Here is a 17,743-nt window from a genome sequence, read left to right on the forward strand (position 1 = left end):
TTGGATTTTACTTGAAAATAGACTTTTACACCATAAAGTTGGACATTTGTGGGACCATTTTTCCAGGTGATTTAATTAATTTAATTGAATCTGCTGAAAATTTGTGGCTCCATCATCTCCGATTGATCAACTTTTGATTTATTTTGGGAAGTTTAATGAATGAGATTGTGATCAGCCCTGTTATTAAATCTCTATTGAGCAGGTAAGGGGTGGAATTCCAAAGGATTAATTACATAGTACAGTACTGCAATATTCGGACAATTCTCAATGACATTTCTGGTGATTGATTGCTTATGTGCATGAATGGGGAGACATGCTTATGTGCATGAATGGGGAGACATGCACTACTTTAAACATTTTTACATTGTGGGCTATGGCATTGCCCAAATTACTCACAATAAAATACGGTCCAACAGAAGTCTTCTGGCAAGCTTTAATTTCCTTCAGACAAATATCTGTTGTCATGTGGTCAACGGAGGCATAATCTCTTATTCCCCAACGCATGTCTACCACCTGTAATATAGAAGTCAATACGTACCATTATATTACTAATACATCAATTTAAGAAAAAGCAGTGTTACACAGCCGATAATTGCCCCACAAGTGTTAAAGAATTGGTATTAATTGTGCAGCATTAATAAACCATACTAATCATTGTATATCATTCTCTGTATCATTATGTACCCCTTGTTTGTTTTCTTACTTTGTACAGCGCCATGGAATATGTTGGTGCTTTATAAACCAATAATAATAATAAATAACACGTTGACATCATCAGTTGTGTTGTCACCACTGTTATCGTTGTCTGTAACCTTATTTATTGTACATCGCTGCCTGATTTGTTGGTGCTATATAAATCCACTAAATAATAATTAGTTAGAGATAAGCAGACCTTTTGGAAACCTGTAAAATATTTTTAGGGTACTAATATATACTGTATGTGCCCTTGGACCTGTCAGGAGCTCTGGCTATCTCCAATCTGGCCCCTGGGAGAAGGTGACCACTGTCACAAACCCCCTGGTGGCCGGACTGCACAATGCCTTCCAATCGGTTTCAGCACACAAACCATCCAATTTCGTGGACGCAATTGATGAGCTGAAATCGTTGGAATTTTGGAAGCAGACAGGCTAGAAGGGAGCTTGTGAGTTACAGTAACACAAATTACACACTTTTCAGGGTACAAAACTGCCACTATTTCTGCAGAAGGGCAGAAGACCTAACCTCACTGATTCTAAAACCTGCAGATAAAAACGGTTAAAACACACTCTATTCTATCTGGCTATATGAACTGTAGTAGCGTCTCTTCGGAAAGCTAGGATTCATCATGTGTGGCTGAATAGTAGGTGTAGCTGAGCAAATAAATGACTTTAGAGTCTTTTATTATAAATGCAATATGCAATTATTAATATATGCAGAAAATCGTTAAAAATAACTATAATAGAGACAAGAGTAGCTCAGTATAAAAATAAAGGGAAGCGAAGAAATAAACGAATACTTAAGTTCAGGTGAAAATATGTCCGCTTTGGAAAACACAAATCAAAGTCCTTTGTTTCAGTTCCGGAAAATGGCCACCAACCACATGGTCCTCTGGCTGCCCTGATCAGGTGATGTTACACAAGGGAGGACTGCTCCTCCCTGCCTGAAGCTTGGTTTTATTGAAGCTAGTTTTGGGGTGGGACCAAGCCTGCCCCCTTCCTGTTTACAACCAATCACAATTCACCTCCTTGGAAGGAGATTTTGGTTTAAACTTGTATACCCCTGTAATTCAAAACGATAAATGCCATATTTGCACTGATAACAGATTCATATTCTTCAGAATATGACAATTCCTATGACATCAGACTTGGCTACCGTAGAAGGTGCAGTTCCTGAGAGGTTTACTAACTTGGTTGTGGCGTACCCCTTGCCCCTCAACCTGGTACCAAAATGTTCAGCTAGACACCACAAACCAAATGATACAACTCTCATAACAATCCTAGGTACAGTATTCCGTAAATAAGCAAAAATCATATGTAGTATTTGTTTTCAATTTGCTCTCAGTGGAGCCAGCAGGTCTCGGTCATGCTGAGAGGAAAGCTTGTTTCAGCCCTGCACCAAAGGGCTCTTCTTTTCACCAAAGGGCTCTTCTTTTCAGCTCAGCAATTCACACTTAACTGTGATCTGCCTGTGAAGGGAAACCCTTGTTAATTAAACAAACATGGGGACAGTCAGAGACAATAGGGGACTTCATGAAAAGAAAGCTCTGCTGCAGCTGAAGTGCCAGATTCCCAAAGGAAGACCCCCAAGGCTGCAGTCTGCTAGGACCTAAACATACAATTTTGATATGGCCCGTCAATGACAATCGGTACAGAAAACCGATTGCGATCTTCTTTTCTAAAGGCTCTTCAATGACAACCACCATACATAGTTCTAAGGTCCCCACCCAACAGATCAGACATTTCAACAGCCACCATACTTTTTTTTTATGACATTCCAACTCTGTTCAAAACACCTACTATTGTCAGTGTGGCCATAGCCTTCAGCATGTCATCCATGGGGACTCATCACATCATTTCTAGATTTCATTCTAACTAATACTGCATATCATCAACTTACAAACCACAACAAAACACATAGTCCTGAAAAGATCTCCCCCAACACCCCCTCCAATATTTGCCATCCCACACGACACAGTTCTCTGGTATCTCCTCTTCTCCCCAAGGTATATTTCGAGAAGGCCTAAGTATCCCCCGATTTTACCCTTCAGATACCAATCTATGTCTTCAAAATACCTCATCAACGGGACAATCTGGCTTCTTGTGAATTTTTGTTCTATAAAGCTTCTCCAAGTTTTAAAGAAGGATTGCACTGATTTGTTTTTATGTCTCGCATATGCGTTTTTTGAAACATGCGCTTTTAAAAATGCATGTTTTGTTGCATTGTCAACTGGACAATCTGGCTTCTTGTAAAATTTTTTCTATAAAGCTTCTCCAAGTTTTGAAGAAGTTGTAAGGAGAACAGGGGCGCCAACAGAATAAAATATATCTAAAAACTTTAAAATTCCTCGGGAGGCGGTGGTGGACTCATCTCCCCGAAGCAGACAAGATACTGTCGGTTTTAGTACAAACAAATTTATTTATATACTCCAATATACAGTGCAACACGTTTCGTGGGTATATTCCCGCTTCTTCAGGCAATAACGAACAGGAGTACACACAGTGCAAAGGTGCTTATCGTGACCTTAAGACTGCACTGTGTGTACTCCTGTTCGTTCTTGCCTGAAGAAGGTGGAATATACCCACGAAACATGTTGCGCTGTATGTTGGAGTATATAAATTAAATTTGTTTGTACTATAACCGACAGTATCATGTCTGCTTCGGTGAGATGAGTCCACCACCGCCTCCCGAGGAATTTTAAAGTTTTTGGATATATTTTATTCTGTTGGTGCCTCTGTTCTCCTTACAATATCAGCATCCACCCCTAGTGGAGGGGTTGAATTCCCTTTCTTCTCCTAATCTACAGAGAGCGACATCCTAATCCTGAGTGAGGACAGGCTCACCTGCCTACACAGTGGTTGCCTAATTGGTAACCTTGACTTGTGAGTATATCTATCATATACTTTTCCATTTACCCATCACCCAACTTACTACACTATATTGGGTTTTCGGTGTCCCTTCTTTTTCTTAAGTTTTGAAGAAGGATTGCACTGATTTGTTTTTATATCTCCCATATGCGGTTTCTGAAACATGCGTTTTTGAAAACATGTTTTGTTGCATAATGTTTAAAAATGCATATAATGAAAGTCAATGGAAATGCAATGGTATGCATTTTCCATGTGTTTTTCTATGCGTTTTTGCTAAAAAAAATTGTTTAGTAATTTAGTGATGTATTTCCACTTCCTGTTGTCTTTCTAGTGATTTGCATAAAACGCAAAAGAAAAATGCATGAAAAAAGCATACAAACGCATATGCGTTTTGTATATGTGAAGCACAAACGCATTAAAACGAACACAAAACGCTTGGAAAACGCATCTTGAGGTAAAAAAACGCTAACACAAATGGACCAAAAACGCAGTAAAAACGCAGTAAAAAATGCACAAAAACCGCACACAACCTAAAAATTAAACATGACATAAAATTCAGCTTTTCATATTATGTTATGTGTGCACCTAGCCTTAGGCCTGTTTTACATCTAACAACGCGTGCAGGAGCCGTTCTCCTGCACGTGTTTTACTAGCCTGCGGCTGTCGTCGGGAGTCTGGTGCGACGCTGAGTAGCGGCGGTCGTATCAATTAACCCGACGGGGAAACGCCGATTTCTGACTATAAAATGTGCCCAGATGCTTCGTAACGCAACGCATCAAAATGCAGCGTCGGGTGTGAAAGGTAAAATAAAAGTCTATGGACTTTCCTTTTACCTTGGTAAACGCAAAGTATAGACTTTGCATTAAAACGCTGAAAAAGGGCTCTGGTGTGAATGAGCCCTAAATGTTTTAGCAGTCCCACAAGTAAATCTATGTTCTGTTGTGTGGACTCCAGTCAGTTCTTTAAAATCACCTTTTTAGCCGACATTAAAAACAAATGTTCAAATTTAATTAAAGCAGGTATGTCTTCACCTTCCAATAGCTCAGCGCTATGAAGTAAGCACAAGAGAAGATTGACCTGACTGGGGATATGAGTAATTGGAGAGGAAAGGGCTAATGCCTCCTGCCTGCCATAAGACCTGGATGAAATCACAGCACCACAACATACTGTTTCTGTTTGTAATAGTGTCAGGGATGGGTCTCGACACTTTGGGCATGCTATTAAATCTAGTTTATCTACAGGGGCCCTTTATGGGAATATAAGCTCTATAAATAGTTTCACCAAGAGTGATTGTGAAGAGCTTTTCTGATTGCCAGCTTTTTCCAGTAATTTGAACAGTGCTTGGACAATTTAATCCTATGGGCTATTACATACCAAACTGAACCGTTTTTATTAAAATTGCAAAGCAATTTAGCATTTTTTAAGCAATTGGGATTCTGTAACAAGTATAGAAAAGCAAAACTGCTGTGGAAATGTTTCAAAGTTGCTTGCAAAAAATCATTATAAAACCGCCCCAAAATCGTTAATTGCTAGAGCTTTTTGGTGTGAAAAAGCCCTAAAGATATCATCACCCGTGATAAATTTAAAGGAATACTATCGATTCACATATTTTTTTCAATTGACACAGGAATTGTTTGGGAAGTGCTGCTAAGTACTGGTGTACACATTTTAGTAGCAACTTCTTTGTTTACTGTTATCAAAATACATTCAATCTTCAAAACTGACGGCTGACTGAGCCATGAGGAGAGGGGAAATTCCCCTCACACTTGATCAGTTAACTCTATGTGTAGCTCTGTGTGTGACAGAGAGAGACAGGACACAGGAGCTGCAGCTGTTGGGAGCTCTGTTTCTGACTGAAGTGTCTGAAGAGAGCAGAGGAAATGTAACTAATTGTCACAGCTTTTCATATTGTTTTTGCTTTCAGAGTTTGATATGTTTGATATTTGCTTTCTGTAGTCTGATATGCAACTCTGGCTGTGCATTGAAGCAGACACCCCTTCTGCAATTAATTTGTCCCAATATAGCTAAATCCTACCCTCAATAAATTACAGTTTTTGCCTCTGATATTTAACATGAAAAGTAGGAAAATGTTTACACAGCTACTTAGACATTATTTGCACACTGTCATTTTAGAACACTTGGGTATCGATATTATTCCTTTAAGTATGTAAATCAGGGAGAGGAAAGATTTCACAAAAGGCTAACAAATTACTAAATAATCTGTAAGGGACCATTACACTCCTGCGTAAGTCAGGAAGTGAACTCTTTGACCTGGAAAAGAATAAATAAAAAGTGTATTTATTCTTAAAAACACAAACACAATCGCTGCACAAAGCAATTTTGTGAGCGTTTTGCCTATACCTTCCATTGAAGCGGAATCGCCTCAAAAATGGTCCAGGGACCGCTTTGCTGAACGCACAGTGCACGAACCGCACGATATAATATGAACCTTCTCGTAGACCTTCATTGCACAAGTGTTTTGGGGGCGATTTTAAAAATCGCCTGCGCTTGAAAAAAGGCAGAAAATGCCCTTAGTGTGAACGAGCCCTAAATGAAGATTGTAAAATAATCTGTTTTATTCATTAACTTGTATTCAGTAAAGTTCCTCTTTAAATACCTATTCCTAGGTACATAAAAGAGAAGCCTTCCCCAGGGTCCCAGAATTCCGTTATCCCCCTCTGGCATCCTTTAAGAGAGCCCCCACGATTAGGGACAAATTGGTACATACAAAAGCTAGATCACATAAACCTAGAGAGGGGAGGAAAGGTACATACCCCTGTCTTAGTTGCCATCTTTGTAATTCCATAATTAAGGGAGATGTCTTTAGACACCCCTCCAAGGGTACAGCATTTACCATTAGAGAGCATTATGATTGTAATTCTACATTTGTGGTCTATTTACTTAAGTGCCCGTGTGGTCAAGCCTACGTGGGCAAAGCCACAAAGGCTCTTAAAGTGAGACTCTCTTCCCATAAATCTGCCATCAGAAATGGTGATAGCACTCAGGCTGTGGCCAGGCATTTTGTAGAGGTGGGCCACAATGTCTCACAATTGAGAGTCCAAATAATTGATGGGGTTCCAATTGGGTGGAGAGGGGGGAGGGATCGTGATAAAGAGCTATCCAGACGTGAAGCGTTCTGGATCAAAAAATTGGGCGTTTTGAGTAGAGGTTGGAGGTTTAAACTTAGACTATGATCTGTCCTTTTGCATTTGAAATCGCTAGGATTCATGTGGCTTGTCTGTCTCTTTACTGTTTGCAAAATAATTTTTATTATTTTATGTGGTAGACGGTGTGTGGTGTTTGAGTCAAAAAAACTTTTTGTAATGACACAGTGAGAGATTATAGGATTTTTCTAGTCTTTTCCTGATTTTGATTTTTGATTCCTGTGATGCTGGAGGTGGGGAGAGCATTTTGGTCACCGTATATGGTGTTGGAGCAACCAATATGAATTTTATTGGTTATCTTGAGGAGGCGGTTCTTTCTTTATGCCTATTATGCAGGCTACAGGACGCATGAATGGTCATTTGTGCTTACATGCCTATTGGCCAGCGTTCTATTGCGTCACATTGTGCGCATTGTTTACTGTGTCTGCGCTGCTGATGACTGTGGATTGGCCGCCTTCTTTGATATGCCTCGATATGCGCGTTGTCCATTGGCTGGTCCGCATATGTATGCGGATGGGTCTTCGCCTTCCAAGCGTCGTGTTATACGCGTTGCCCATTTGCAGGCCCGCTTGTATATGCGGATTGGCCGCCGTGTGTGACGCATTGTGACGTACGCATGGCCCATTGGCTGATGCGTATGTTGAGGCGGATTGGTCGTTGCCTCTCAAGCGTCGTGTTTTACGCGTTGCCCATTGGCCGGGCCGCATGTATATGCGGATTGGCCGCCGCGTGTGACGCGTTGTGACGTACGCATAGCCTATTGGTTGATGCGTATGTTGAAGCGGATTGGTCGCCGCTTGGAGTCATAGGGGCCTTTCATTGGTTAACATTTGTCACAAGCTGATTGGCTGGAGCTGGCGAAAATGGCGTTTTTTACATTGCAAACCGTGTAGCTGGCTGGAAGCTCTCTCCATGTCCAGATATGAAGTCAGGGAAGCTGGAGATTATTTTGTTTATAATAGGTGAGAATTTTTAAGCACTTTTTTACCAATATTCATACTCAGTGGGAGTGGTTTGATCTAGGGTGTGTGTTTTTTGGTGTATCACACTGTTCCCCATCAGGTCCTCCATGCTGTTTATGCACTGTGATTCGTTGATTCAAACACTGACCACCGATTGGTGCTACTTTTGTATATAAGGAGTGGTGGAAGGTGATTGTGTGTATTGCAGTTTTGACAACTTGATAAAGAGCCCCATGGCTCGAAACAGCGGTCTGTCGTTGTTATATCACTGCTGATTTTAATCAATGTGATCAATAAAGAGACAACTATTTTCATCGCTGGTGCCTGCTCCATGTGGATTTACTAAGTACATAAAAGGGAATTTTAAAGTATTGATCTCAAATGTCTAAGCTAAGAGCAGTACAAGTTTGTACTACTCTTGCAGCCAACAATACAAAGCATAGCTGGGCGGGAAAAGCTCCATGCCTCTCTGCTTGGCTTCCTCACTTTGCTCCTGCATCCTCTCTGCCGAAGTAACACAATGCCGTGAAAACAGCTGATGCATCACCACTGTCCTGACCGAACTTCCCGGGGTATATGTGACTGGATTTCTGACACATCAAATCAACTGCATATATTGTAAAACAGACCCAAAGTGCAGTAAAACCTTTATTAAAGGACCACTATCGTGAAAACTGTAACATTTAAAATACATGTAAACACTTACAAATAAGAAGTATGGTGCTTGCAGAGTAAAATGAGCCATAAATTACGTTTCTCCTATGTTATTGTCACTTACAGCATGCAGTAGAAATCTGACAGAACAAACAGGTTTTGGACTAGTCCATCTCTTCATGGGGGATTCTCCACATGGCCTTTATTATTTCTAAAGAGACAATCTCTGAAAAGGATTTATATAGATGCAGACTGCCCCTCTACCTGTTTGCACACATTTTGGCAGTTGGGCAGAGCAACTGTCATTCACTTAGTGCTTTTGAAAATAAAGAAACCCCTGAGAAACCCCCAAAGGAAGCTGGGCTAGTCCAAAACCTGTCGGTTCTGTCAGATTTCTACTACTTACTGTAAGTGACAGCAGCATAGGAGAAAAGTTATTTATGTCTCATTTTACTCTGGAAGAAAAGTACTTCTTATTTGTATGTGTTTTTGTCATTTTAAATTTTAAAAATTTTCACTATAGTGATAGAAAAAGAACCCAGGCAGCCTAATAAAAAGTCCCCCACACCACTTTAGTAGTATGTGCACTCTTGCTGAAGAATGGTAAAATTACCCATCTCACCTATCTAAACAGCTGAAAGTTTGGCTTTAGCCCAGAAGCTGACCCCAACCCTCCCATTCACACCCAGACAGAGACACAGCTCCCCGCCTACCTTCTCCTTTTCTCTCAGTGAGCCAAGTCATTGGCCTGGGCATGGGTAGGAGGGTCAGGTTCAGCTCCCAGGTAAAAGCCACATTTTCTTCTACATAGACATAATTGTGATCACTATGGAGATTACTGTACTGTAACAAGGCATTGCTCAGAAGTTGGCCACACTATACAATTAAAAGATCCAATTTTTCACCAATTTGACAATTTCGATTGGTTGTCCCGAAAAATCGAGAGTTTATCTTTGTTTTTGATCGATAAATCCAATCGAATTTCCCATTTTTTTTTTTTGGGGGGGATTGGACATGTTGGAAATTTCAGACCAAACTTTATCAATAATTGTATGGTGTGTGATGGATTGATGTACAGTTCCAATCAATTTTTTCTGAGCTTTCAATTATTTTATGCATGATTGTGGAAAAAGTGAACATAGGTGTGTGGTACATTGGTCAGATTTTTGAAATGTTACAATCAGTCAGAGAAATTGATTGCTATTCTTGAATTGAGTAGATATTCAAAAATGGTATGGTGTGTGGCCACCTTAAAGAGACTCCGTAACAAAAATTGCATCCTGTTTTTTATCATCCTACAAGTTCCAAAAGCTATTCTAATGTGTTCTGGCTTACTGCAGCACGTTCTACTATAACCATCTCTGTAATAAATCAACTTATCTCTCTCTTGTCAGACTTGTCAGCCTGTGTCTGGAAGGCTGCCAAGTTCTTCAGTGTTGTGGTTCTGTGATGCATCTCCCTCCTCTATGCACACTTCCTGTGTATTATTTAGATAAGGGTAGCTTCTCTCTTCTCTCTTATCTTTTACAAGCTGGATAAATCCTCCTCTGAGCTGGCTGGGCTTTCACATACTGAGGAATTACATACAAGCACAGCTGTCTGCACTCTGCAGGAAGAAACAACCTGACACTTCAGTGGAAGATAGCTGCAGGGGGAAAGAAACACACAAATGATCTCTTGAGATTCAAAAGGAAGGCTGTATACAGCCTGATTGTGTATGGATGTATTTTCTATGTGTGGACATACTGTACATCAACCTACTTCCTGTTTTGGTGGCCATTTTGTTTGTTTATAAACAAACTTTTAAAAACTGTTTTTAACCACTTTTAATGCGGCGAGGAGCGGCAAAATTGTGACAGAGGGTAATAGGAGATGTCCCCTAACACACTGGTATGTTTACTTTTGTGCGATTTTAACAATACAGATTCTCTTTAAGGCTCTGTGAAAGCTGCCTTGCATGCTTGTCAGCTTTTACTGAGATAGAAGTGATCATTCCCAACTTTGTACGGAACCATATCCAGCATCCTTGTGGATCGGAAGAATCTTCCTTCCCTGGGGAATAGATGTGTCAGTGCAGTAATCCCAGCAAAACATGTGCAGCATGAAAGGATGCAATAGGTTGTACTTGTTGCTTTGTGCAGACCACTGAACCACAGACACAAACAGAAAGGATAATTCTGTATATGTTTTAGACTAAGTTTAGTCCATTGTTTCAGGTAAATGACTTAAAAAAAGTTACAGAAGCTACAGGAAAAAGTCAGATGATGCTGATGTTAGTTACAAAACATCATCTGTACAGTAGTTCTATATGTTACGAAAATTGATGTACTAAAGTGGAGAAGCCCTTCAAAGGAATGAGCGGTTACCTCAAATTTTAGACCATGCTTGTGACAGAAGGCTTGCACCTCAGGATAGGCCAGCTGCATTAGCGTATCACGTTCCTCTGCCATATCTGAAAAGGATATATTATGTTAAATTATCATTATAAACAAATATAATTTATAAACAAAGTAAGGACAATCATCATTAAGCTGGATATCATAGACAGCCATCTCAATGACAAGTTTGTCCTGCATGCTAACTTGTTTTGGGTTCTAAACCTTTCAGCTGCTCAACTTAGCTCCCAGGTTCAGTTTAAAGTTCCTATAGCAAGCGTAACCTTAGTTATATGACATGTGCAAACTATATTTCCTTTCCAAAATCTGTTCTCACACTGTGGTCCAGAAACCACTGAGGCCTTCATCGGGTCGGGTACCAGCGGGTTACCCAAAGTAGGGAGCGGTACCCGCTTTCATTTTGGGTTGGGTACAGGTCGGGTTGCGGGTAGCATGCTGCGGGTCCGGTCGGGTTGCGTGTAGAGCGGTAAAAAGTATAAATCCGGCCCTGACTAACCTGTTATAGTTGGCTGATTTATAGTAAGCGAGAATTAACATTTTGAGACATTTGTTATGTTCAAGTTGCTGTGCTTACAATAGAGGCAGTGTTCATTAGTTGTTGGTTACAGAATCAACAATACTTTGAAGTGAACCAGAGGCAAAGCACCCTCATGTATTTTACCATATATATCAGTGGGAACATTAGAGAATACACCTACCCTGCTGTCTGTTTTATTTTTCACTGTTCAGCCTGCTTCTACTCAGCCCTGATAAAATCCCGGACTGAGCATTCAGTCTGGCTTTGCTCAGGAATCATTATTGCTGAATTATTATAGCAGAGCCAGAAGGGGGCAGGCTTGGGCTTGAAAAGACATCAGAGAAGACTCAGCAATAATGATTCCTGAGTAAAGCCAGACTGAATGCTCAGTTGGGGATTTTATCAGGGCTGATTAGAAGCAGGCTGAGCAGTGAAGAATGAAACAGAGAGCAGGGTAGGTGTTTTCTCTAATGTTCCCACTGATATATGTGGTAAAATACATGAGGGTGCTTCGTCTCTAGTTCACTTTAAGCCACAGTATTCAACTGAAAACATGATTGTCTTGTGACAGTTCATACACATATATAGCTGAAAGTAAGAGCACTATTTTATTATGATTTTTTTATTGGATAATTTTATCAATAAATACATGATCTAATATATATCAAAAACAGAAGTTGGAGGAGCACTCATCCATAGGAAGGAACTGTTGTGTGCCCAAGCCTTGGATTCCTGTATCCTCAGAATCCTCAGTAGTCCAATGTAGAAACGAGGCTGGCACCACCAAAAGTAGAAAAGTATAAATTAGCTCTTTATTAATCAGTCATTAAAATGACAGCATGGTCAAAAAAATAAGGCTTTAGCGGCGACAGCCCACTGTTTCGGCCTTTGGAGCCTACTTTGCTTGTACCTCCTGCCCCCTCTCCTTCTCCTCCTCCTTGGCCATTTGGCCAAAGGCCAGATGACCCTCAGACAGAGAAAGGATCAGAAGGTCCCTCACTAGTAGTGAATATCTCCAGCCATGAACTATCTGCCATTGAGGAACGAGTACTGAATTATGGACTTTCTTTTTGCCCAACTCATAAACCAGACTTTTTTGTGCTTGATCAAGAGCTTTTTAGTTTCTTTCGCAATATCAAACTTAAGCATTTCTTTGGTACTAGGTGTCACAGACCGCGAGCCGGTCTGCGGGTGGGGTAAATCGATCAGCGTCAGAAATCCTCTTACACGGTCATTTGTTCATCACGAAGGGTAACCCGCATTCGCAATTTGAGGAACTGACTCGCGAAGGGAGCGTTCTGATACCAACCGAATCACTCCACACACATATACAATTCAAAGATCTGCCACCAAGCGAGTTACACAGCCCGCTACTGTAATTTTACTAGGACTTCGAGAACACTTTAGTAACCCCTAGCAGTATGCAAGAATCTGGGCCAGATCGTTATGTCTGGGCCGGGTTCTCGCATACGGGTTATAAATGTATACTTCTATTAAACACAGGGTAGCGAGTTCAGGAGAATAGGTACGATTGTGTATGTTCAGCAACAGGTCATAACCGCTAAACGATTTTTAAACGTTTAATAACACAAATGCATTACATACAGTTATATACACCTATTAACATATAAAACACAGAGCTTAAAAATAAAAGGAATAAAACAGAAAGTTCTTACTTAGTTAGCTGAGCAGTCCATTTGAATCATGAAGAAAATAGTCCAGTTTAAACGTAGGCATTCAGCTTAAAAGTCCTTTGTACACAACATGCGCCCGGTTCTTCCGTGAGCACATGTCTGGACTTCCCTAGTCGATGTAAATTGAAGAACTGGGTGGAGTTCCTTGCAAACGCTTTTTACTGACCAGAGTTTTGGGGCGGTCACTACCTGGAAAGTAGGTGTGTTGGAGGCAGGGTTACCTCCTGGCAAGTCAGGTTACCACCCACAGACTTGGAGCAAGGAATGTACCAATTATTAATAATTTGTGTAATTCCGCCCCAGATGGGTGCATCGCAGATCCGAGACCATATTCATAAGCAGCATGCGACTCTGTATTAAATGAGACTATACACGCCTAGGCTAACGAATTTGCTCTACGCATGCCGGATAAAGCGGTTTCTCAATTGATTCCTGATAGCTAGAGAAGGATAATTCATGTGAATTATAGACCTGTTTCCTAGGTATCAGGAAATGTAATTTTGGCCTTGCTGTGACAAACCTATTTTGAATTATTAATAAGTTAACGTTCCCTTTGTGTGAAGCTATACGCTTGGAGGGAAATTTTGAATCTCAACCAGTTTGAGCTGGTTTTCCTTTTGGGGAAAGATGAGCTATGTACCAAATGCTGCTCCCCAGGTGGTCTGGCTACTTGTGAAATTCTTTCCTGACACAGGATGTGGGGGAGGTTACTGTACTCAGTAAGAGAGAGGGAAATTGACATCTATTGTGCATTTACCCAAGACTGACAGGAACTGTGCACGACCATGCGAAAGTCGATGGCGCTTACGCGCACGACTTTCGTAATATTCGTCACATCTCTCCCCTACCAGACGGACGCACAGAGTGGGTCTGCATGACCCGCTCTACGCGGCGCTTAGCTACTGAACGGGTTCTCGACTTCTTATCTGACTGCCCGTTAGACAACTCACCAGAAGCATAAGGCCTCATGGTCCGGTGTGTCCCAGTGTCCGCTTTGCAGACGGTGCGATGCACACCAACAGGCTTACCGCTAAAGGCCTGGCTGGGTTTGCGTAGCGCTTCCTGTAAGGGAGAGAGTCGCTGGCTGACATCCGGGTCACTTCCTGACTCTCGGGTGTCAGCCTGCGAATCTGGAAGCAGCGTGGCATACCCCTGCTCTAACTGACTACACCTTGGCACAACATTTTGGTCAGCACAACCTAGGTGGACATTAGAGTACATTTTAAAAAACGAATTAGCCTTTACCGGGGTGGCGAGGCTTGCCCCTTCTCCAGGAAGGATAGAGGGTGGACCTGTGGGCAGTTTTGCACTGGGTTGCTTCTGCAAGGGGAAGACATGCAAGGGTGAGACAGGGAAGGCGCGGCCTGTCTCCACCAGCTGTTTGTTAACAGCAGACAATGGTGGAGCACTCTGGCTGTCATAGCAGGAGGGGAGGTCTAGGCCCCCAGCTGCCTGCTCTGACACCTGGCCTGCTTCCACTGCCCTGGACGGATATGACCCAGGCAAAACAAGACTGTTACCTCTTAGATTAGAGACTGTCACATTTGAACATACATCATTTTTAGCACTGTGAGATTCAGCATGAAAGCTATTAGCAACATCTGGTACAACATTAACATCACAGTTACGTTCATTTTTCACATGTACACAGGTATCTGGAACAACAGTGACAGGTTTAGAGTCAGACAAACCGTGACTGGACAGCTGTCCATTAGAAACAGGTACCGCTTCCTTCCCTCCTTCCCTAGGAGGGCTAGGTACCATTACCCTGGCTGCCTCCCTCTGTCCCACCCCAAGCTTGTACAGTACCTGAGTGGGTCCAGACTGGCAATCCTGGGTGTTGATCACAGGTTCATAAAAGGATCGTAGGGTGCCAAGATCGGTGCCCAACAGCACAGGCACTGGGATGTCATCTGTCACCCCCACAACTTTTGACTGGCGGCCCCTTCCCCAATCGAGAACAACACGAGCTTTGGCGATGCGTGCGTGTGCGCCACCAACTCCCACAAGTGTGACACGCTCATTAGGCAGGAAATTCTCCCTGGCTACAAGATGAGAGCGAACCAAGGTAAGCTCTGCGCCTGTGTCACGGAAACCAACAGCGATCTGGTCGTTAACTTCCACGACTTGATGATTTCCGGAAAGTCGAGGATTTGCTGCTCCCATGACGAGGTAGGCGTGTGCAGTAGAGGATGCGCTAGCCACTTCTGCGCTAGGCTCTGGAGACGGCGTCCTCACCTCGGGGCAGGCAGACTTGAGGTGTCCTCGCTGTCCACAGTGGTAGCACTTCGGAACATATGTGGCATCAGGCGGATGAGTAGCAGGTGCAGCATCCGGCCTCTGTGGCTGTGGGACCCGATTCCCACGGTTAGCAGGGGGAGGAGAGCTGGGTTGCATAGGTCTCCCCCCTCTCCAGCTCTGGGCTGGAGGTTTGCGGCTGTCCGGCACACGGGTGGCCACAAAAGTGTCTGCAAGTTCTGCTGCAGTTTTGGCGGAGTCCGGCTTCCGCTCCAAGACAAACTGCCGGACGTCTGGAGTGCAGCAGTTCAGCAACTGCTCCTGCACGATGAGGTCCTCCAGACCTTGGTGAGAGTCTTTTTTGAGGCCCCGTGACCACTGCCTGAACACAGTCAGCAGGCGACTCTCCAGGTCGGTGTAAGAGTCGGTGTGGCCTTTCTGCAGGGAGCGAAACTTTTTGCGATAGACCTCTGGGGTCAGCTGGTATTTGGCGATAATCGCAGCTTTTATCGCAGCATAGTCATTGTCCTTGTCAGCGGGTAAGTCCACAAACGCCTCAAGCGCTTTGTCCCGCAAGTTGGGTGTCAGATATCTCGCCCACTGCTCCTGGGGCAGATGATGCTGACGACAAGTCTTTTCAAAGGAGTGTAAATAAGTGTCCGGGTCGGTTCCCTTCTCCATTTCTGGGAATTTAAACTTTGGAGTCCCAAACAGGCCTGCTGTGGGCCGGGGTTCCGGAGCACTTTGCGAGGGATTTTGGCCTTGCGCTCGCAGGTTGGCCATTTCAAGGTCATGTCTGCGTGCGGCTGCTCTCTCCTCTCTTTCCGCTTCTCTCTCAGCAAGCCAGCGGCGCTCTGCCCGTTCCGCTTCTCGCTCTGAGGCTTCCATTTCCGCCTGGCGCTGGCGTTCTGCACGGTCAGCATTTTCTCTGACGATCTGCATGTACAGCTCAGGATTTGTCTCCAACAGCCTTTGTAATCCAGGTTGCATTCCAGCATCAGGAACACAGAACAGGTTGGCATGGGCGGGCTCCTGCCGGCCACCATGCTCCTCAGCAGTTACAGCGACCGGTTCAGACGCGGTCCCGTTTTCCTCTGGGTCTGGAAGTGGGTTGCTTTGCTCCAACCGCTCACTTTCCTCTGCCCCAGTTACAGCACCGTCTGAACCAGGAGTGTGCTCTCCCAGCATCTGCTCTGGCTGGGTATCCAGTCGCAATAAGTCGTCAATCAATTGCGCTTTCTTTTTTCTATACGTCATAATGCCTTTTTCCTCACACAAGTTTGCTAGGTCTGCCACTGACATTTTCTTGTATCTTGCTACAGCCATTTTTGCCAAATAAAAGATAGGATAGGAAAAGAGATTGGGGGGGGAACTCTGTGCTACACGTTTAGTCTATATAAATGGTAATGCACCGGTTATCGACCACAGATTTTTGATCTGTTCTGGCAGGTTAATCAAATAACGTTGCCGTTGATGTTCTGAACATACACAAATCCCAAAAAGCTGCCAAACACTGTCACAGACCGCGAGCCGGTCTGCGGGTGGGGTAAATCGATCAGCGTCAGAAATCCTCTTACACGGTCATTTGTTCATCACGAAGGGTAACCCGCATTCGCAATTTGAGGAACTGACTCGCGAAGGGAGCGTTCTGATACCAACCGAATCACTCCACACACATATACAATTCAAAGATCTGCCACCAAGCGAGTTACACAGCCCGCTACTGTAATTTTACTAGGACTTCGAGAACACTTTAGTAACCCCTAGCAGTATGCAAGAATCTGGGCCAGATCGTTATGTCTGGGCCGGGTTCTCGCATACGGGTTATAAATGTATACTTCTATTAAACACAGGGTAGCGAGTTCAGGAGAATAGGTACGATTGTGTATGTTCAGCAACAGGTCATAACCGCTAAACGATTTTTAAACGTTTAATAACACAAATGCATTACATACAGTTATATACACCTATTAACATATAAAACACAGAGCTTAAAAATAAAAGGAATAAAACAGAAAGTTCTTACTTAGTTAGCTGAGCAGTCCATTTGAATCATGAAGAAAATAGTCCAGTTTAAACGTAGGCATTCAGCTTAAAAGTCCTTTGTACACAACATGCGCCCGGTTCTTCCGTGAGCACATGTCTGGACTTCCCTAGTCGATGTAAATTGAAGAACTGGGTGGAGTTCCTTGCAAACGCTTTTTACTGACCAGAGTTTTGGGGCGGTCACTACCTGGAAAGTAGGTGTGTTGGAGGCAGGGTTACCTCCTGGCAAGTCAGGTTACCACCCACAGACTTGGAGCAAGGAATGTACCAATTATTAATAATTTGTGTAATTCCGCCCCAGATGGGTGCATCGCAGATCCGAGACCATATTCATAAGCAGCATGCGACTCTGTATTAAATGAGACTATACACGCCTAGGCTAACGAATTTGCTCTACGCATGCCGGATAAAGCGGTTTCTCAATTGATTCCTGATAGCTAGAGAAGGATAATTCATGTGAATTATAGACCTGTTTCCTAGGTATCAGGAAATGTAATTTTGGCCTTGCT

General features: G+C 43.0%; 1 protein-coding gene across 4 annotated transcripts in view; it reads right to left on the minus strand.

Annotated features, from left to right (window-relative positions):
* NWD1 (NACHT and WD repeat domain containing 1) overlaps positions 1-17,743 on the minus strand; it is a 113,935-nt gene that overhangs the window by 85,115 nt on the left and 11,077 nt on the right. For 3 of the 4 annotated variants that reach the window (XM_068234164.1, XM_068234161.1, XM_068234162.1), the window contains 2 exons: positions 10,710-10,795; positions 397-513 (listed from right to left, as the gene is read on the minus strand). In XM_068234164.1, the coding sequence (XP_068090265.1) occupies positions 397-513; positions 10,710-10,795 (203 nt within the window). Of the gene's footprint in view, positions 1-396; positions 514-8,467; positions 8,506-10,709; positions 10,796-17,743 lie in introns of those variants that run through there. The other variant, XM_068234163.1, reaches the window with a different exon arrangement.

Source organism: Hyperolius riggenbachi, chromosome 1, assembly GCF_040937935.1.
Source record: "Hyperolius riggenbachi isolate aHypRig1 chromosome 1, aHypRig1.pri, whole genome shotgun sequence".
In the NCBI taxonomy this organism is placed as follows: Eukaryota; Metazoa; Chordata; class Amphibia; order Anura; family Hyperoliidae; genus Hyperolius; species Hyperolius riggenbachi.